This window comes from Pygocentrus nattereri, chromosome 3, assembly GCF_015220715.1.
Source record: "Pygocentrus nattereri isolate fPygNat1 chromosome 3, fPygNat1.pri, whole genome shotgun sequence".
In the NCBI taxonomy this organism is placed as follows: domain Eukaryota; kingdom Metazoa; phylum Chordata; class Actinopteri; order Characiformes; family Serrasalmidae; genus Pygocentrus; species Pygocentrus nattereri.
This window is the reverse complement of record NC_051213.1, coordinates 21,489,048-21,509,858: the sequence shown is the minus strand read 5'-3', so window position 1 is coordinate 21,509,858 and position 20,811 is coordinate 21,489,048. Positions and strand designations below refer to the sequence as shown.

General features: G+C 43.1%; 1 protein-coding gene across 3 annotated transcripts in view; it reads left to right on the top strand.

Annotated features, from left to right (window-relative positions):
* Positions 1-20,811, top strand: part of ascc3 (activating signal cointegrator 1 complex subunit 3) — a 149,869-nt gene that overhangs the window by 95,742 nt on the left and 33,316 nt on the right. For all 3 annotated transcript variants that reach the window (XM_037537204.1, XM_017708223.2, XM_037537203.1), the window contains 9 exons: positions 7,594-7,785; positions 8,258-8,482; positions 9,830-9,949; positions 10,177-10,341; positions 10,959-11,045; positions 12,227-12,403; positions 13,766-13,991; positions 15,052-15,206; positions 17,103-17,201. In XM_037537204.1, coding sequence (XP_037393101.1) covers positions 7,594-7,785; positions 8,258-8,482; positions 9,830-9,949; positions 10,177-10,341; positions 10,959-11,045; positions 12,227-12,403; positions 13,766-13,991; positions 15,052-15,206; positions 17,103-17,201 — 1,446 coding nt within the window. The remainder of the gene's footprint in view (positions 1-7,593; positions 7,786-8,257; positions 8,483-9,829; positions 9,950-10,176; positions 10,342-10,958; positions 11,046-12,226; positions 12,404-13,765; positions 13,992-15,051; positions 15,207-17,102; positions 17,202-20,811) is intronic.

The following is a 20,811-nucleotide window of genomic DNA, read 5'->3' as shown; positions in this document are numbered from 1 at the left end:
GAGTGTAACAGTACAAGATATCATAGTGTACCTTAATGTATGATAGTGTGTCACAGTAGAGATGATTGATATGGCAAATTTAATTTTACAAGACTCTAAGACATTTTAATGGCACACGATATGTCACAATATTTACTTTTTTGGACATTTGACAAGTTAGAAAAGCTAAAGTAGTGTCATGTTTAAAAAAATGCTATCAAAAAAATATAAATCCTATAATTTGTATTCAACATTTCACAGACTGCGCTATACAAAATCCAGTGAAACAGGACTAATTATGTTGTCTCTGTAATCAGACCTGCAGTTGGGAAGTACTCATGGTATCCATGATCAGAAAAGCATATTGTGATATATTATGCAGTAATTTATCACAATGATGATAAATATTATCAAATTTCCTAGCCCTATATTGTTGTATATCATATTGTATAATTTTATGAGAGGGCGCATCAGGGCACTATAAAGCAGAGTTTTTAATTTAGTGTTTCCATGCCGCTAAGAGATCAGTCTGAATGGTTTAGGCAAAACTCCACGGTGCCACATTATCTAAGAAAACATTGTCTCTTCTAATGCCCTAATGAACTGAAGATGGAAACATTAACTTAAAATACATTTTTGCCCCTTTTCGTTGTTAACTAGGGTGATGATGAGTTGATTAGTAAATTGTGAATTGATTTGTAAATTTTGCAATGAAGCCTAGAAATAAGCCTCATTATGACCCTTGTATTGCTGGAGCATTATGAGTAATGGCACATAGGGTATAGCGATTCACAGAAATTGCGATTTGTTTGATATGATATGGTGACGTCTTGATTCAATACTTTCTTTGATACAGCAAAAATAGGGAGTATCGAAAATTTGCCTTATGTTAAAATGTATCTATTTAGTTTTTTAGGGCAATCAATATTATAAAACTACAATATTTTATAATGATGCACTAGCCACAGGCAAATATATTCTTACAATGAGTGTGCTTTTCCTTCCTTCTCTTGACGTTTTGTCAAAGATGAAGCAGCTTTTTCAGAGGAAGGAGGGTCTGCCTTCTTTGTGAGCTTGTTTGTTTACGTTTTGCTGTACTTCATGCAGTATAATCAGTATTAAACTGAGTACTTTATTCACTCCAGTCTGTTGAATGTTTTGTTCGATACCTATGCGTATTGAGTTGAGAAGCTCGTATTGAATGCTACACTATGATACATTGTATTAATAATATGGCTTTACTGCATGCGAATAGATTCTAAAAGTCACATTCTCAGATAATGGTTTATCTCACAATAGACACCCTGTCTAAAAGTAGATTCAGAAATATCTTTGAAAATATCAGTTGAGGTATGATATATTGCTGTTTTGGTATTTTGAACCCAGCTTTTGTGTAGAATGCTGAACAACCACTTGTAGTTTCTTTAAAAAAATGGTACCTTTTGCAAGTTCCCTCTTTGTGCTTAATATGTTTCTCAGTTGTACCTGAACTGTTTGAAGCCTTTGCGGATTAACAAGCTTGAAGGGATCTTGTGAGGAAGGCATCTTGTACTGGCTGCGAGGAGCCTGTATGCTCTTTTAGAGAGAGGACGCTTGTAGTAGATTGACCATAGCTACTAGCATGTTGAAGGGAAGGCTGTGTTGTGTGAATGAAGCCAAAATATGTCTGAAAATAGAGATGGGGGAGGAGAAAAGGGGGGGGGGGGGGTGAAGCCCGCAATTTGTAGCTCTCTCTGGGACCCTCCCTGTCCCTTTCCGTCAGCTTTGTCTGGCAGGCGTGACCACTACCTGCCTCAGACACACATTGCGTCTCCTTTCTGTTCTACAGCAGCCTTCCTGATACCTCATTCAGCACCCGCCTTCCTGGACCAAAGCCCTGGCTTTCGGCCCTTTGCCCCACACCCGTCACCCACCACTCACCAACAGCCCTACCTTCTGCCACTGTAGATGGAGGACAGGAGACATCTAGTGGTCAGATCCTGTTACTGCAGGGAACTGCTTGTATTCAGCCCAGAGAACGGCAGAGGCATACTGTTGGTAATAGAATTCTGAAACATCTGTTAAGTCTGTGTACTGCACTTCCATTTTTATGAGAATTTTATCAAATTCTCTGCTGCTGTTAGTCTCATCACCTCAATTAATTTTAGAATGCATGGGTGATGTGTTTTTTGACAGTGATGCTAATAAAGCTTCACTCCTTTGATTTTATTTGTGTAGAGAGAGAATGTGTGAGTGAGAGAGGGTTTCTGCAGCAGTGACTCACTCCACTGTGTAGAGGGAGGGTGCTTTGAGACAGCCTTGCAGTGCTGTTTTTGTGGAGCTGATGATGGCACACTGATGTGGATGAAAGACGGGCCTGCTGCACGCACAAGGCACGGGGTTGGGTTGGACAGCTCGGGTGGAGTTCGGCTTTTTTTTTTTTTTTGTACAGATAGAGGAGACGGCAGGTGTGACAGCAGGCTGACAGGCTTCCTCTGTGATGGTGAAAGTGCTCTGTACTCAAAGGCGCTCATCAGCTTCTGTCGATTTGCTCAGCCCCCCTCAGCCACCTGGGACGGGCCTACAGCACAGGATTTAGCTCATTAATTTCCATCGATTGTCTGTGGTTTCTACTATTTTTATATCACCACCTGAGGCTGTCATTATCAAATGCCGTCAAGACACGCCGCATTCTTGTCATCGCTGCTTAGAAAGACCAAAGAGTGACCCAGGAAGAGTGGAATGTTGTGCTGGAAGAGCGCACGCATCCAGAAATAAACTCTTTTCAGACATCCAGCACTTCTCTCTGTCTGTGTTTTTGTCTTATAAGAAGTGTTGGCCATACAAATCAGACAGTAGAAGTGTTTTGATTGCTGATTCACAGTGTGGTGGGGGAAAACAAACTGTCAACCCTCAGAGTTCAATTACTGTACTTGTGTGTACTCAGTAGCATAACTTGGGCATTATTGAGCTGTAGTAGCCTGTGTAAAATATACTTTTTGGTGCTTCAGTTATTTATGTTGATATACTTTGCAGTTGCAAATACAGCCTTAACGGTGGGGGTGGCTCTCTGTCAAAAGATGTCATTTTTGGCACTTACATTTTTGTACTTACTTTTATCAAATAGCTAGATTGTAGGTGATGGTTTTGAACTTTTATGGGTCTAACAACAATAGCACCACCAAAAGGTTGTAAGAAAAATATGGATTGGCTAAGATGGGACTGATTTGTATCTAGCCTAAGCTGTAGAAGCTGTCACATAGCCTTAATTCCATATCAAATGCATTGTGACAAATTACACAGAGTGAAATGCTCCCTAGACTGATTATTCATTTGGGCTTTTTTATTTGTAATCTCACAACACTAAGCTCTGCCTGCCTGCGATCTGCAGTCAGTACTAGGTTGGGCAGAGAGGTCCTGTTCTAAAATTGGATTTTAACATTTTGTTTACACTGAGTCAAATACAGTGAAAGTATGAGAGTGTCATTATATGGCGATGTTTAAAGCAGAATTTATTTAATTTGCTCCACCACTGCAAAAATCCTATTTTCTCTTAGTGTCCTTCTGGAGTTTACAATGTTTTGTTAGCCATTAACTAATGGTCTGTTATAGCAGCTGAGCACATACATTTGGAGCTTGTAACACAACCAATTAAAGTGTATAATTACTTGTGACAGACATGCAGGTGCAATTTTACAGAGTCTTTCAATAATTACTTGAACTTAAATCTTGTTCTGTCAATTTTGTCATTGATAAAGTGCAATGCTGCTGTGAAATATAATGTGATTTTTATGTTAGCAATGCTGCCATGTAGCCATTAGGTAATGGTACACTTGTGCTAGTGTAGTTGTCTAGCTTGACAAGCTCATTTCATTGCTTTGTTGCTGTAGCTGAAAAGGGACTCTTAATTGTGATGCTACAAAGTTTGAGGTAGTGTTGTAGGTGAGTCCAAGTCAAGACTGAGACCAGATCTGGACCAATTAGATCCTCAAGTAGTAGTGAACAGATTTCATTTAAACATGTAGAGAAAATTGTTTATATTTAGTAATGCTATAAGAAAAAGTTCTGTTTCCTCTTACTTCAAAAGAATGTATTGCACTCAGTCCATATGATATCGAGACCAGAACAAGACCACGACCATTAATTTATGCTTTACAGAGCAGTCTCGAGACAGAGACCAGACTCAAGTACTACAACACTAGTGTGAGCAATTGGAAAAAGTGTTAATTTTTAGCCCTCCCACCCAGTGTTATGGCCAGCCATCATGCTTAACTGGAAAACTTTTTCAGATGTCTAGAATTATTTTTTAAAAGCCTTTGCAATGCAGCCTGAAAATATGAAAAGTGCATCCTCTGCATCCAACACAAGTGAACCACAATGAGTGATTCTATGCCTGTGTTCATGATTAAGCAGTTACAACTTTAATGTGGAGACTTCGGAAGTCCATCCTGCTTCAAAATGCACATTTGTATTTAAGCACTCACTAGGTGATGTTAACATTCTGAGAGGGGAAACTACTACTGAGAGCTTATGTTGAGCATAGAGTAGGGGAGATGAGTAGGGGAGAGGAGGGAGAATAGAGCCTGAGTATGTTTGAGTGGCAGCACTTCCTGCTCACCCACTACTCTCATGCAGTGTTAATGACTCTGTCAAACCATCAGTAGAAATATTATGACTATTAAGGGCCCTGAAATCAGCGATGAGCCGCACTCTCTGCAAATTTGGGAGCTAGATGAGTTCTTTGGTGTGTAAATTAGTTTATTCCGAGTGATTAGCGCTTGGTGGGCTTTGATTGACATGCGGGTTACGGAGGAGGCCGTTGTTATCTGTGCTGCATTTTCACGCCGGGGTGACGTCCATGCCGTCTGCGCAGCTCCGTGAGCAGAGGTGATCTGTGTCTTTGTAGTGTCCCGCTGCAGTGTGGCTGGTGTCTTCTCTGCTCTAGCTTGTGTAATAGGTAATCAGCGGTGTCTGCTGTAGGGTGGGAGGCAGGCAGCTCGGGCCTCAGCACAGTGCATAGGGAAATGATCTCTCCACAGCAAGCCTTAATCAGGCTTGATCAGAGCGCCGACGCGCTGCCACCTCGAATCCAGCTTCGGAATAGAGGAGGCCGTTCCCACCTCGCTTTAACTTAACATCTGATAACACAGGCCTAACGCTCGCCGACACCTCAAAGCAAACCTTATCGTAAGCATTTCAATTAGAGTCTATAGCCTCGACCTTCTGGCGAGATTGCACATTTTGCTTTACGTTTACAACAGCTGCATAAAAAAAAGATGATAATAATAACAACAAGCCAATGGCCCTGTTCTGTATTCTGTTTGGTGACTACTGTTTTTTACTCTTTTTAAATAGAAGTGCCCAAGCTATGCCCTTGTTGCAGCTTTATGGTAACAGAGCTTAGATGGCACAACTGCCTCTTTATAGTTGTAAAGTTGCTGAGTCTGCCTTCAGGCACATATGCTTCTCATTTCTTTGCACAGATATGCATAAATATTTATGATGCCACTTTTTCAAAATGTGTTTTAATTTTACTTTGTATAATTTCACTTCAGATATGTATACACTTCAGCTAAGTATGGCAGTAAACATTTTGTGCATATTGAAAGTGCCTAGAATATAATCAGTTTAAAAGTGGCCTCATATTAAAGCTTGAGATATTTGTCCAAACTTAACAGGACCTGACTGCACCCACTGGGTTTGGTTGTCATTTTTCAAATATGTTTTGAGCTACATTCATTACCTTAAAACATTTTAAATCTGCCAAGAAATAAATCATGTCTCACATTTGTGTGAAAATGGATGTACAGGAAATAAATAGTGACTCAATTCAGGAAAGTATATATGTGTGTGTGTGTGTGTGTGTGTGTGTGTGTGTGTGTGTGTGTGTGTGTGTGTGTGTGTATAAAAAATATATATATATATATATATATATATATATACACACACATAATACTTTTTTTATTTGGGATAAACATCAAACGATGCAGCAATTCATTAAAAAACCCAAAAAAGCGGAAGTAATCAATGATCTGTGAGAGGACAGCCCTCTAAAGACAGGAAAACAGTGGTTTAGGATGGCAAATGGCAGCATGGAACCTGTCATTAACTGACAAAAATAAACCGCTTGTTACTGAATGGCGAAAAGCAGCTTGTTACAGAAGAATGACAGACAGCTTTTTGATTGAGTGTGGATGAGCGCATTGATTATCAGGAAGGAAGATATCCTCAAGGAATAAGGAACAAGGCTCATTAAAGGACTGAGAAGAGAAACTCTTTTAAAAACAAAACAAAAAAAAAAAACGCACGACAGGGGAATATTTGTGGAGGCTCAAGGAAATGCAAAGACAAACACATGGGTGTACAATTGCAGACAGACAGAAGAGTGTGGTGAGAGTGCAGTGAGATTGCCTTCTGGTGGGCCACCTATAGTTGGTATTCCGTGTGGGTGAAACGTGATGAAGAAGGAGAGAGACAGAGCAAGATGCTGTCTGCACTGGGCTTTTTTCTCTCTCAAAGGCAATGGGGCCTGCTTGCTATTGACCTCTATTTGGACTGAGGCAGAAGGAGATAAAACCTTTTGATGAGGAGGCCATTACTGTCAGGATAGGTCACGACCCTCACTGCCAGTCAACACAACATAACATCTCAATCACCACACTCATTAAAGCCCACTGTGGGTGGATGTCTTTGACAAATGCACATACATGCACGTCACAAGCAGCATCAGTGATAACAAAAATATTTGTATTTTGCTGTCCAAAACGTTTGGGTTTTCCCCTCTTTAGTCATCTGCCACAACTACAAACCATCCTCAGTCTTGCCCATTTTTACTTGAAAGCTGCCAAAAAACAAAGACTAGACGACAGGTTTTGACACAGCAGCATAGTTCTTCTTCATGTTCTTGGTGTCTGTGTGTTCTACTTCTGTCTTTGTCTCCTTCTTCGTTTGTTTTTCTTCTTCTCCTTGCTTGTCTTTGTCTTTCCCTTAATCTCTTCTGTCTTCTTACCATCTTTCATCTTTTTCTGCATCTTCCAATTTTGCTTCTCCTTTTTCTTCATTGTCTTTGTTGTCATCGTCTACTTGTTCTCCTCCTTCCTTTCATTGTTTTTCATCTTTTTTGATATCTTCCTAGTTTCTTATTCATCATTATCACCTTCACATCCTTCCTCCTCATCTTTGCCTCTTTCTTTTTCTTTGTCATCTTTACATTCACCTTCATCTTCTTTTTCCTCATTCTCTTCTTCTTCTTCCTGACCTTGTTTTTTACCTTCTACATAATCTTTTTTTCGACATCTTCATTATCGTCTTCATCTTCTCCTTCTTCCTCTTCGCCTTTGTTTTCATCATTGTCTTGACCTTTTTTTGTCCTTATCTTTATCTTCAACTTTGTCTTTATCTTTATATTTTTCTCTGAGCTTGTTTCACTGTATAAAGCCAGTCTAATTTTGACTATATTGAACCATAAAATGCCTGTGTAGTGAAAATCTCTTTTAGGTGTTATTACAGCTTTATGAATTTTGGTTTAAATATGCCACCTGTTACCAGCAGATATGATCTCTCTTGAATAGTGTGCTGCAAATGATGAGTTTGCTTGTTTATGAATATATCTGTGGATCTGTTTTCACCTAACAGGTGCAGCGCTCACGGAATAAGCAGATGAGGGAGATGTTCCCTGATGGTTTTGGGATCCACCATGCTGGGATGCTGCGGCAGGACCGTACGCTGATGGAGAACATGTTCTCCAGGGGCTACCTAAAGGTCCTGGTGTGTACAGCCACATTGGCTTGGGGTGTCAACCTGCCTGCTCATGCAGTCATCATAAAGGTGAGAGGACAGGTCTTTCTGTGTGGAGATATCACAGTGCATACTGCCTATGTATGCATGAGCATCCACTGAAACAAAAAGACTAAATATGAATTCAGCCTCACTGCAAACAGAATCTGGTCACTTCTGTCCTCAACGGATATGACATTTATCACTTCTTTTTCTTTTGCTTTGTAAATTCTCTTTATATAAAGTGATTTTGTGTAAACACGATATTCTCATGTGCACACTTAGTTGAATTTGCTACTGTAAATAAATATATTGATTTTTATATATATATATATATATATATATATATATATATATATGTATACGTACTTGTGTGTATATTATATATTTTATACTGATAATGATTACAAATTATATATATATTGATAATTACATATATCCTTGATATCAGCTGATTTCAACAGGCATGATATTGATTGATGAGACTCTTCGGCTCTCTTTATCTACTTCATGATGTCAACAGGGCACGCAGATCTACGATGCCAAACGGGGTGCCATGGTGGATCTGGGCATCCTGGATGTGATGCAGATTTTTGGACGCGCTGGCCGTCCTCAATTTGATAAGTATGGAGAGGGCACCATCATTACCACTCATGACAAGCTGAGCCACTACCTAACCCTCCTCACCCAGCAGAACCCTATCGAGAGCCAGTTTCATGCCAGCCTGGCTGATAACCTCAATGCTGAGGTACTGCAGCCCTTTGAGAAATTTTTCATCCAAGTAACACAGAAGCCAAACAAACTGCAAACATAACTTTTTAACAGTGTGCACACATTTAAACAAAAATGAAAATGTAAATTAGGCATGCAGCAACTAATCAGCATTATCAGTAATGTTGATGATAAAAAATCATTGACAACTAATCTGGTTGATTAGTTGACTTGATGGCATTTGTGATTCCAATTGACGTCACTTGACTGGCAGAGGGAACCTACAGACACTTCATTTTAACATCCTCTAAGTTAAGAAAAAAAAAACAGCAATGATATAATAGCTATATAATATATAAACAACTTGCATTTCAGCAAGCAAAATAAATGAGCTTTTGTTTGAAAACTGCACTTTCTAGGGTGCTAATCTACACATACTTGCTTAACCTCATGCTTATGGAATTAATAAAATAAATAAATAAAAAATACATCTGCATTTAGCCTCCTTTCCACATGAAAATAGTGTTTTGGGTCATTGAAAATGGAGCTTTTGCAAAATACTGCATGCAATATGTGTAGTTTAACATGGCTCAACCTAATACCTGGGCTGTTTCTGTGTGCTCAGATACATCAGGTTTGATTATACAATGTTACTGACCACACAAACTGATTTGTCTTTGTTTTATTATTAGAGGAGAAATCATTTAAATAGCAGTGCAAAATTATTGTACAATCAGACTACCTCCATAATAGTACCTTTTAAATTTTGCTGTTCAGATGTTGTTTCTATTTTGCTTCTATATCTTTAATGATTTAAATAGCATTTTAAGGGGAATGCAGAAGATCTGCTTATCTGATAAGTCGATTGCAAATGTGATATGGAAGATAGGGTAGGCATTTTGTATCTGAAAGAGCATTGTGAAAAAGAAAAGGGTTAACCCTTATATTTTATAACTTCATGTGTGACATAAAAAATTTGATTTGCACTTTATTTTCCTGACTAATAGATTAAACAAAGCCATGAGAAATCAATTATCACAATTATTGTTAGTTGTTTGCTTGATGCTTGAGAATTCAATCTTAGGATTAAATGTTATGATAATAAATGTAGGAATAGAAAGAGTAAAACCATAATCCTCTCTTGGTAAGTCCCTCATTTTTCCACTTGATGGCAGCATCCAACAGCAAAGTGTAGCAAAACATAGAGGATGTGAAAGTTCCAGAAGTGTCCACAAAGTGGTGCAGTCTAACCACAATATGTCTGGCCTCATCTTCACAGCAAGATATGATGTATACATTTCTTCTCTCAGCGTGCTATATGACTTTGAACGTCAGCTGATGTTTTGCAATATGCTCTTCTGCATGTTTTTCCTTGTTCTCCCAGGTGGCTTTGGGAACTGTTACCAATGTTGAAGAAGCTGTTAAGTGGTTGAGCTACACCTACCTCTACGTACGAATGAGAGCCAATCCACTGGTTTATGGCATTAATCATAAGGCCTACCAGGTACACTTCAGGCCTGCCCACAGAGACCAGACACGTTTTACCTTGTTTATCATTTCCAGTTCCTAGAATTGGCATTTCTCTTACCATTGACCTATATGTGGATGTGATAACCCCCTACTCTACTGTACCTTGTCATAAACCAGAATATAGTTGATGTTCTATTTCTCTGTACAATAGTTCACACTCAGAGCCCTCTTATAAGTGAAATAAAATACTGTTTCTCATAGATGGATCCAGGCCTGGAGCTCTACAGGAAAGAATTAGTGGTGGAGGCTGGGAGGAAGCTGGACAAGGCTCGTATGATCCGGTTTGAGGAAAGGACTGGTTATTTTGCCTCGACTGACCTTGGCAGAACTGCCAGTCATTTCTACATCAAGTATAACACCATAGAGGTATACCTGATTCATTATTTCCCACACATTGCTTATTTACAGTTGAAGGGTCCTGTGGAACCTTTAAGCTTAGTGTAAGACTACTTCACTGTTTTCAGTAGCATATTACTACTGATACTACAGCTGGACAGGACTCCAGGCTTCTGTCCAGCACCGCAAAGTCATTGTTGCACTAATAGCACCATTGGCTACCATGGTACATGCATGACTTGTGGTCTGCTGTGAATGAGGACCTGGATTTCTAATGTTACTATTATTGCCAATGTTTATTATTTGATATACAGTTTAACATGGTAGATACTGTGCTATCAGTTTATACAGTGCAACCTAGTTTATTATTATTATTATTATTTTTTCCATACATGTGTGCAAAGGAAAGTGATAACTCAAACGAACCAAAATTAGACTTGTGGAATTAAATTTCATAACAGCATATGTTTAATCAGAAAAGATGGTTATATTTTACTTTTCAAACTTCTTTCTGTTTTTTTTGGCTAAATATTGAATATAAATATGAATTATGAAAAGAGTATGACTTGTCTGGAAATTGGACCAGAAATTGGAGACCAGCTGTTTTAGATTGATAATTGATTTCTAAAAAAATTCAACTTTCACAGACTTTCAATGAGCTTTTCAACGCCCAGAAAACAGAAGCTGATATTCTGAGTATTGTCTCTAAAGCAGAGGAATTTGAGCAGGTTAAGGTAAGAGGTCACTTTCCTCTCTTTTTACTGCATATACATTGTTATTGTTTTGGAATTGGATTTTACAGAATGTAACAGACACTAACAACAGGCTTGTCAGGGTTTCATATGGATGCACCTTTTTCAGAATTGCTGTTTGAAGCCAGTTTCCGATATTGTATTGTTTCATGTGCACATCTGCCGATGTTGAAACATAAACATTTTTAAAATGTAGAAAATTAAGCTACATCTACATATCGCTGCTGTCGGAAGAAAACCTTAAATCTCCAAAATGGTAACTTTACAGGAAAAGGAAAAAACATACTTTCCTTTCAATGTAAGTCAATGGAACCAGAATGTTTCCCATTTCATTTTGGGTAATTTCTTTTTAGGCCATTCATCATAAAATTTACAAACAATGTAAAGAGTAACAGATACTTTCAAATTATGTCAAAAACTGGAAAATGCCAAAAATGGAGATACAAGGTTTTCTTCCGACAGCAACAATATATTTTAGTGTTACAGAGTAATTAAATAATTATTTTGTTACTGTTTGCTATCCAGTGTTGACCAGAGGAGGATGGGTTCCTCTTTTGAATCTTTGATCTCTCAAGGTTTCTTCCTCATGCTCTTAGGGAGTTTTTCCTTGCCACTTTTGTAAAGCTGCTTGTAAAAAGTGCTACATAAATACATTTTGGCTTGATTTTTTGATGGTTACAAATGCAGTAAAGTGAACAAAATGCAGACATTTTAGCACAGTAGCCCAAAATAGCCTAAACATTCTGCTCTTCTGAAGAATGATAAACATGTCATCCAATATCAGTTTGAAATGTTTGTCAAATCTAAACATCCATCCAATGCTGATTTTTTAGTATCTGACAATACTGATATGATTTTGATTAGAGGTGGGAAACATATTGATATTTTATTGTCATTGTGATACATTTTGTAATTGTAATGAGAAATATGGTTTTGTAAGCATATTGTGAATATGGTAAGTATTTAAAAACTGAATACTTGTGTAATTACAAAAGAACTTTAACTTCTAGATAACTAGAAAACATATTCTGATATGTGATATAATGTTTTTGCCATATTACCCACCCGTTCTGATATCATTGTGCATCATAAGTTTCGGTCTTGTTTAATGTGCTTTCACTTTCATATGAAGATGCAGTGCTGTAGCCTTGTGCTGTGTGCAGGTGCGTGAGGAGGAGATGGAAGAGCTGGAGACATTGCTGTGTAGCTTCTGCGAGCTGCCGGCGGCTGGAGGAGTGGAGAATGGCTACGGGAAAATCAACATCCTGCTGCAGACCTACATCGGCCGCGGGGAGGTGGACAGCTTCTCACTCATCTCCGACCTGGCTTACGTGGCCCAGGTGAGACACAAGCGCACAAACACACACTGTCAACAGGACATCTCTAGCATTATATCTTGAACCATTTTCTCCAAGGGAGGCTGTATACATTCCTTTATGAGTATGTTATTATGTCTTTAATAATGATATCATCCCCTCATGTTTCTGTATAGAGTACAGTAAACAGTATCTTGTGAGTTCAGTAGTTTCACTTAACTGTGTGTGTGTGTGTGTACAGTTAAGTAACACTACCTGCTGTTTCACATCCCCACCAGTGTTTTGACTAAACTCAGGATATAACTTATTAATATTATATTTATTAATATTTATGTTTTGCCCAGCCGATATTTCACAGTGACTAAGAGGTAAAAATCCTTTGTGCAGGGAGTCTACCCCCTTCTGTCTCTTCATGTCCTCTGCAGAAGCCATCTATCTAGCTCTCCCGCAGTAACTGGCTCCATGTGGCTGAATAGTTGAAATAGTTCAGGCATATTCCCTCTTTGCTCCTAATTCGCCTGATTTCAGATGAGCAGCCGGGGATCCGGCAGCAGCCCTTCGCTGTGGAGTAAAACATATCTGATTTTAAATCCAGACTAAAGCCATCCCTGATGCTCCTGCCTGCGGTTGCTCACATAACCATAAGAGACAGATAGCTTCTCGATAGCTTTAGCAACTGTGAGAAGGTGAAGATCTCAATTGAGCTTCATCCTAGACTTTACTCTAGGCTTTGAGGGAGCACTGTAAGAACTCCTCACCTCATGTGAAACCCTCACAACCCATCACCCAGGCTTCAAGACTCATCTGACCATGAGCAGAAAAAGGTTTATGAAGGCACATTACCCAATTGCCATGCCTTGTTTCCATTTGAGTGTTTTAAATGGGATCACAGGGATCGTCCTGCTCTTCTGTTGCCATTGAGAAGGACTGCTGGTGTAGGCTGATGAAAGAGCTTGGTGGCCCTTGTGGCCAGTAAACCAGCAGCAGATGAACATCTGGACCAGCAGGTGTCCCCTCTATCAACCCCCCAACACACACACATGCTCACACAAAACAGCTGTTCTGGCCAGTTGATCGGGGCAAGTTAAGACCAATCAATCAGAGCAGTGACATCCATTACCTTTCTATTTGAATTCAGCCACAACTTATAGATCCCCCCCGTCAGACCTTACAAACGCTCTATAACTCAGACCATACCAATCAAACAAGGAAACATTTAGCCTGTGAACTATAGAACTTGACTGTATATGTTCAAAATTCCTGACAGTGAAAAAGAAAATGGTTTTCGTTGCTTCTTATAATATTTAATATTTGCCTTTTACCTCTTCTGTTTTATCTGTATACTTTGGTAATGTATTGACATGGTTGCTCTGAATGTTGTTCTAGAATGCTGCTCGTATTGTGAGAGCGCTCTTTGAGATCGCTCTGAGGAAGCGCTGGCCGGCAATGACCTACAGACTGCTAAACCTGTGCAAAGTGATTGACAAGCGTCTGTGGGGCTGGGCCCACCCCCTGCGCCAATTTACCACACTGCCCAGCTCTGTGCTGTCCAGGCTGGAGGAGAGGAAGCTTACTGTGGACAAGCTTAAAGACATGCAGAAGGACGAGATAGGTCAGTCTGCAGTAGCACTAGGCTTTTCAGTCACCAGAACTGTGCATTATCCTATGATGTGTAAAATTATTTAGGTAAACAGCATGAAATTCCAGTCATAGAGATCTAATGTTCTGTTCCTTTAGCACATAATTAAAAGCCTAGAAATTAAGACGTGTGTTGAATCAGCTCCATTTGGGCAGGAAAAACTCCAAACTGTGCTAGACTCCAGGACCAGACTTTCTCAACCCTGCTTTAGGTCTTCAGAAACTAGGAGATTGTCATCAAACAGTATTATATTAGTGATAAGTGTTCTGGTATGTTTACAGTGCTGTACAAATTCAGAGGCCTGTAAGGTACAAGCTTCACCTCATTTCTCAGCTTCAGGAACAAATCGGAATATATGTTTTTAACTGAAAGTTACATAGAAGCCTCAACAACTAAATATCAAAAATTTCAGTAGTTGTTGTGTAAACACTTTGACTTAATTACATCTGCTTTTTGGGAGACTTTTATTTTTTAAAAGTCATTTGCAATTATATCGTCCACACCTCCAAAGTTCAGTCTTAGAAGTTGGTTGTATTTTCTGCTTCTCTATATCCAAGTAATCCCAGACACATTCAGTGATGTTAAGGTTTAATTTTCTCAGTAACACAACAAATTCTTAACTCATCCTTTCAGACCCATAGTGTTGAGTTGTCCTCTTACAGTGCAAGGATGGACAGAAACACCTGTGTATGTTTTCAGATCTAAAGCAAGAGTGGAGCAGTTTTGGTGGTCTTGCCAGGTCATGCATGATTGTTAGGAGTCCCGTTTTCTCTGTACATTTTAATAATTTTTGGAATTCATAGTTTTCAGTTACCGTTTATTGATTTTGTGTCTTGCTGCAAGTGGTTTACCTTAGATATATACTCTTCAGAAATATCACAGTCAATTCTGGTCAAAAAAGGACCTTAAAATTACTGGCCATTTTGACTGGATTTTTTTAATTTAATGAGGTTTTTTAAAGATTTTTGCACAAGACTGTTTAAATGCATGTGAAAAAGAGATTTAGTGAAATGCTCTATGTCTATGGATACAGGTCACATGTTGCACCATGTGAACATCGGGCTGAAGGTGAAACAGTGTGTCCACCAGATTCCTGCCATCTTGATGGAGGCTACCATTCAGCCTATCACACGAACTGTCCTTCGCGTTCGCCTCACCATTACCCCCGACTTCAGGTGGAATGACCAGGTAACTATGGCAACCGCAGCCTGTGCGGAAAATAATGCTTGCTTTGTCTTTGGAGCATCTGCCGTATTCTGCAACGGTGCAAATAGATATTTCTTTGCATTACTTGAAACTACATGCTGGTGTAGGCACACGCGCACACACATGTACCCCTATCTTGGCTTAGTGAAGCTTAAGGGAGGCTTAATCTGTCCTTCCCTCCCCTTGTTTAAGATCACAGAGGCTAGAATGGCCAGAGTGTTGCTGCTATTGTTCTGTAGAGTGGGAGACAAGGGTGTGTGTGTGTGTGTGTGTGTGTGTGTGTGTGTGTGTGTGGCAGGGGGCCCCAGATGGACCCTGTGTGTCCTTCTTGTGCAGTTTCTTGTGTGTCTCACTCCAGTGCCTTATAGGAGCTTCCAGCTCAACAGCCAGCATCTGGCCCCTGATTCAGCCCCCACCCCATCCACATTTTTTGCTCATAACAGCCTCAGCCCATCATTGCCGAAACATTCTGTTTTTTAAACATTTTTTTTTTTGTTTTTTTTCTGTTTGGTTTTGTTTTGTACATTACTGACATTCATAATGCTTTACTAGGCATATACCCCTGCAGGCTGACAATCCTAGTGGTCATTTACTTGTTTCTTTTTCTACTATCTTTCATTCTTGATTTCTATCCTGCTACCTTTCCTTTGCTGTCTTTCCTGTTAGCTGTCATTCTTGCTTACTTGCTTCTTTCTTATTTACTTTGCTTGGTCTTGCTGTATGTATCTCCGGTTAGATCTGTGTGCTCATTTTAGTTTGATTTTAGTTTTCTGCTTTTCCTCCCATTCTCTTTAATCAGAAATGTACAGTAGGTGACATGCCACAATGTTAGATCTTTAGCTGTGGAAAAGCAGCTAAAAGGAAACAGCCTGTGGATTTGAACTGTCCGTGTGTTTCGCCTGCTTTTTGCTCTTAGCCGACTCAAGGCGCATGTGTCAATCCCGCTGCAGGGAGACTTGCTTTTGAAAATAAACAGACTTCATTAAGTAGTAGCTGCAATTTTTTTTACATTGTCAAACTTCTCATCTGACCTTACTCACACCTCTTAATATTACTGTCATCAATTCTACTTTTTTGCCTGGTTAATTATCTTCCCGGGAGTGAAGTTGCTTGTCAGGCTGATTTGTGTCATGATTCTGAACTCCATACGTATTTTCAAAGTAAGCATACATGCTATACTGAGCTAGTTCCCTGAGAATAGCCCCCATTCACATCTGCCTTCAATGTTTTAATCTGAATTGGGCTGTTTAGATTTTGGGTTTAGAGATTCAGATTAAGAAATCTTGTCTAATCTGTCAGCATTAATTCCAGTAGAGAGTTCAGCTATGCTCATATCTGCTTAATCTGAACATGTCCTCCATGTTTTCAGGGCCTACATTGTCATGTTGTTGGACCTGAGAGAAATTCCCAGGAGAAAGGAGAGCAGGATTAGAACCAGATTAGGGCATAGCTTGAGCCGAGCTCCAGCAGGAATTGGAGGACTTTTGTAGCGCCACCAGGAAGGCATGCCTGAATGGGGAAGATGAATGTTTGCGTCCGATTAGTGGTGCGTGCTCGGCTCGTGGGAGAGTTGTAACAAAACACCCCAAAGCTTAGCACTGATCTCAGTGTAAACTTACACACAGCAGCTCCGCAGACCTCTTCAGATGCAAAGCAGCAACCGTGTACACTGGGCTTCTGATAAGAGTGTATGTTTTTCGCTATCCACAAACTCATTACAGTTTTATCTATGAATGCTGCAACAGTTTCCTCCCTCAGCACTCATAAGAGACAACCTGCCCTCATGCTTTCTGGGATCATTCTTCAGATGAGCAGCAATATGGCACACAAAGTCACACCCACTTTTTTTAGCCTTCCACCTCATTATCTCTCCCCCAGGTGCATGGCTCAGTCGGAGAGCCGTGGTGGCTGTGGGTGGAGGACCCCATCAATGACCATATTTACCACTCTGAGTACTTCCTCCTGCAGAAGAAACAGGTGAGGACCAGACAATAGAACCACCTGATGCTAAATCTGAACTGTTTATTTTGAAGACAAAAATATTCTTTATTTATTGGTGATTTTGATGTAACAATAAGTTATTCAGTTCAGTACAGTTTTGATTATTTGTACTAAATACATCTCAACCAAATAGCAAGTTTTATATTGTGTATCAAGGTAAGAATTGTTCAGTGTAGGATATGAGGGGAATCCACGTAGAGTTTGTTGTAAAAGTTTAATCAAATTTAATAAAACAATAATTTCATATTGCCTTGCCTTAGAAATTCAGTCTGTTTTATTTCAAAGAAAAAATTCATGTAACACTCTCTGAATTGTTCTCTCTCCCTCTCTCTCTCTCACCCTCTTTCTCCCTCTCTCTCACCCTCTCTCTCACCCTCTTTCTCCCTCTCTCTCACCCTCTCTCACTCTCTCCCTCCCTCTCTATCTCTCCCTTCCTTTCCCTCCCTCTTTCTCTCTCCCTTCCTCTCCCTCCCTCCCTCTCTCACCCTCTCTCACCCTCTCTAACTCTCTCCCTCCCTATCACGCTCTCCCTCTCACACCCTCCCTCTCTCTCACTCTTTTCCTCCGTCCCTCCCTCTCTCTCGCTCCCTTCCTCTCCCTCCCTCTTTCTCTCATCCTCCCTCCCTCCCTCTCTCACCCTCTCTCACCCTCTCTAACTCTCTCCCTCCCTATCACGCTCTCCCTCTCACACCCTCCCTCTCTCTCACTCTTTCCCTCCGTCCCTCCCTCTCTCTCGCTCCCTCCCTCCCTCCCTCTTTCTCGCTCTATCCCTCCCTCCCTCTTTCTCGCTCTCTCCCTCCGTCCATCCCTCCCTCCCTCTCTGCCTCTGTCCATCCCTCCCTCCCTCTCTCCCTACGTCCGTCCCTTCCTCACTCCCTCTGTCCCTCCGTCCCTCTCTCCCTCAATCTCTCCGTCTCACCCTCCGTCCCTCCCCCTCACTCTTTTCCTCCCTCCCTCCCCCTCGCTCTCTTCCTCCCTCCCTCTCTCCCTCTGTCCCTCCCTCTCGCTCCCTCCCTCCCTCCCTCTTTCTCGCTCTATCCCTCCCTCCCTCTTTCTCGCTCTCTCCCTCCGTCCATCCCTCCCTCCCTCTCTGCCTCTGTCCATCCCTCCCTCCCTTTCTCCCTACGTCCGTCCCTTCCTCACTCCCTCTGTCCCTCCGTCCCTCTCTCCCTCAATCTCTCCATCTCACCCTCCGTCCCTCCCCCTCACTCTTTTCTTCCCTCCCTCCCCCTCGCTCTCTTCCTCCCTCCCTCTCTCCCTCTGTCCCTCCCTCTCACTCCCTCCCTCCCTCTCATTCCCTCCCTCCCCCTCACTCTCTCCCTCCCTCCCTCTCTCTCCCTTCTTCTCCCTCCCTCTTTCTCTCTCCCTTCCTTTCCCTCAATCTCTCCCTCACTCCCTCCCACGCTCTCCCTCTCACACCCTCCCTCTCTCTCACTCTTTCCCTCCGTCCCTCCCTCTCTCTCGCTCCCTCCCTCCCTCCCTCCCTCTTTCTCGCTCTATCCCTCCCTCCCTCTTTCTCGCTCTCTCCCTCCGTCCATCCCTCCCTCCCTCTCTGCCTCTGTCCATCCCTCCCTCCCTCTCTCCCTCCGTCCGTCCTTTCCTCACTCCCTCTCTCCCTCCGTCCCTCTCTCCCTCACTCTCTCCGTCTCACCCTCCGTCCCTCCCCCTCACTCTTTCCCTCCCTCCCTCCCCCTCGCTCTCTCCCTCCCTCCCTCTCTCCCTCTGTCCCTCCCTCTCACTCCCTCCCTCCCTCTCATTCCCTCCCTCTCGCTCTGTCCCTCCCTCCCCCTCCCTCTCACTCCCTCCCTCCCTCTCTCTCACTCTCTCCCTCCCTCGCTCTCACTCTCTCCCCTCCCTCCCTCCCTCTCTCTTACTCTCTCCCTCTCCTTCCCTCTCACTCTTTCCCTCCATCTCTCTCCCTCCCTCTCTCCCTCCCTCTCACGCTCTCCCTCTCACACCCTCCCTCTCTCTCACACCCTCCCTCTCTCTCACTCTCTCCCTCCTCCCTCCCTCCCTCTCTCTCGCTCCGTCCCTCCCTCCCTCTTTCTCGCTCTCTCCCTCCGTCCATCCCTCTCTCCCTCTGTCCATCCCTCCCTCTCTCCCTCCGTCCGTCCCTTCCTCACTCCCTCTCTCCCTCCGTCCCTCTCTCCCTCACTCTCTCTGTCTCACCCTCCATCCCTCCCCCTCACTCTTTCCCTCCCTCCCGCCCCCTCGCTCTCTCCCTCCCTCCCTCTCTCCCTCTGTCCCTCCCTCTCACTCCCTCCCTCCCTCTCATTCCCTCCCTCTCGCTCTGTTCCTCCCTCCCCCTCCCTCTCACTCCCTCCCTCCCTCCCTCTCACTCCCTCCCTCTCTCTGTCCCACCCTCCCCTCACTCTCTCCCTCCCTCCCTCTCTCTCACTCTCTCCCCTCCCTCCCTCTCTCTTACTCTCTCCCTCTCCCTCCCTCTCGCTCTGTCCCTCACTCTCTCCCTCTCACTCTTTCCCTCCATCTCTCCCTCCCTCTCTCTCACTCTCTCCCCCTTCTCCCACCCTCTCTCTCACTCTCTCCTTCTCCCTCCCTCTCTATCACTCTCTCCCTCCTCCCTCCCTCCCTCTCTCACTCTTTCCCTCCACCCCCCCCCCCCCTCTCTGGCTCCCCCCCCTCCCTCTCTGGCTCTCTCTCACTCTCTCCCGCTCTCTCACACACTCCCTCTCTCCCTCCCTCTCCCTCCCTCCCTCTCTCTCACTCTCCCTCCGTCCGTCCCTTCCTCCCTCCCTCTCTCCCTCTGTCCCTCCCTCTCGCTCCCTCCCTCCCTCCCTCTTTCTCGCTCTATCCCTCCCTCCCTCTTTCTCGCTCTCTCCCTCCGTCCATCCCTCCCTCCCTCTCTGCCTCTGTCCATCCCTCCCTCCCTTTCTCCCTACGTCCGTCCCTTCCTCTCTCCCTCTGTCCCTCCGTCCCTCTCTCCCTCAATCTCTCCGTCTCACCCTCCGTCCCTCCCCCTCACTCTTTTCCTCCCTCCCTCCCCCTCGCTCTCTTCCTCCCTCCCTCTCTCCCTCTGTCCCTCCCTCTCACTCCCTCCCTCCCTCTCATTCCCTCCCTCCCCCTCACTCTCTCCCTCCCTCCCTCTCTCTCCCTTCTTCTCCCTCCCTCTTTCTCTCTCCCTTCCTCTCCCTCCCTCTTTCTCTCACCCTCTTTCCCTCAATCTCTCCCTCACTCCCTCCCACGCTCTCCCTCTCACACCCTCCCTCTCTCTCACTCTTTCCCTCCGTCCCTCCCTCTCTCTCGCTCCCTCCCTCCCTCCCTCCCTCTTTCTCGCTCTATCCCTCCCTCCCTCTTTCTCGCTCTCTCCCTCCATCCATCCCTCCCTCCCTCTCTGCCTCTGTCCATCCCTCCCTCCCTCTCTCCCTCCGTCCGTCCTTTCCTCACTCCCTCTCTCCCTCCGTCCCTCTCTCCCTCACTCTCTCCGTCTCACCCTCCGTCCCTCCCCCTCACTCTTTACCTCCTTCCCTCCCCCTCGCTCTCTCCCTCCCTCCCTCTCTCCCTCTGTCCCTCCCTCTCACTCCCTCCCTCCCTCTCATTCCCTCCCTCTCGCTCTGTCCCTCCCTCC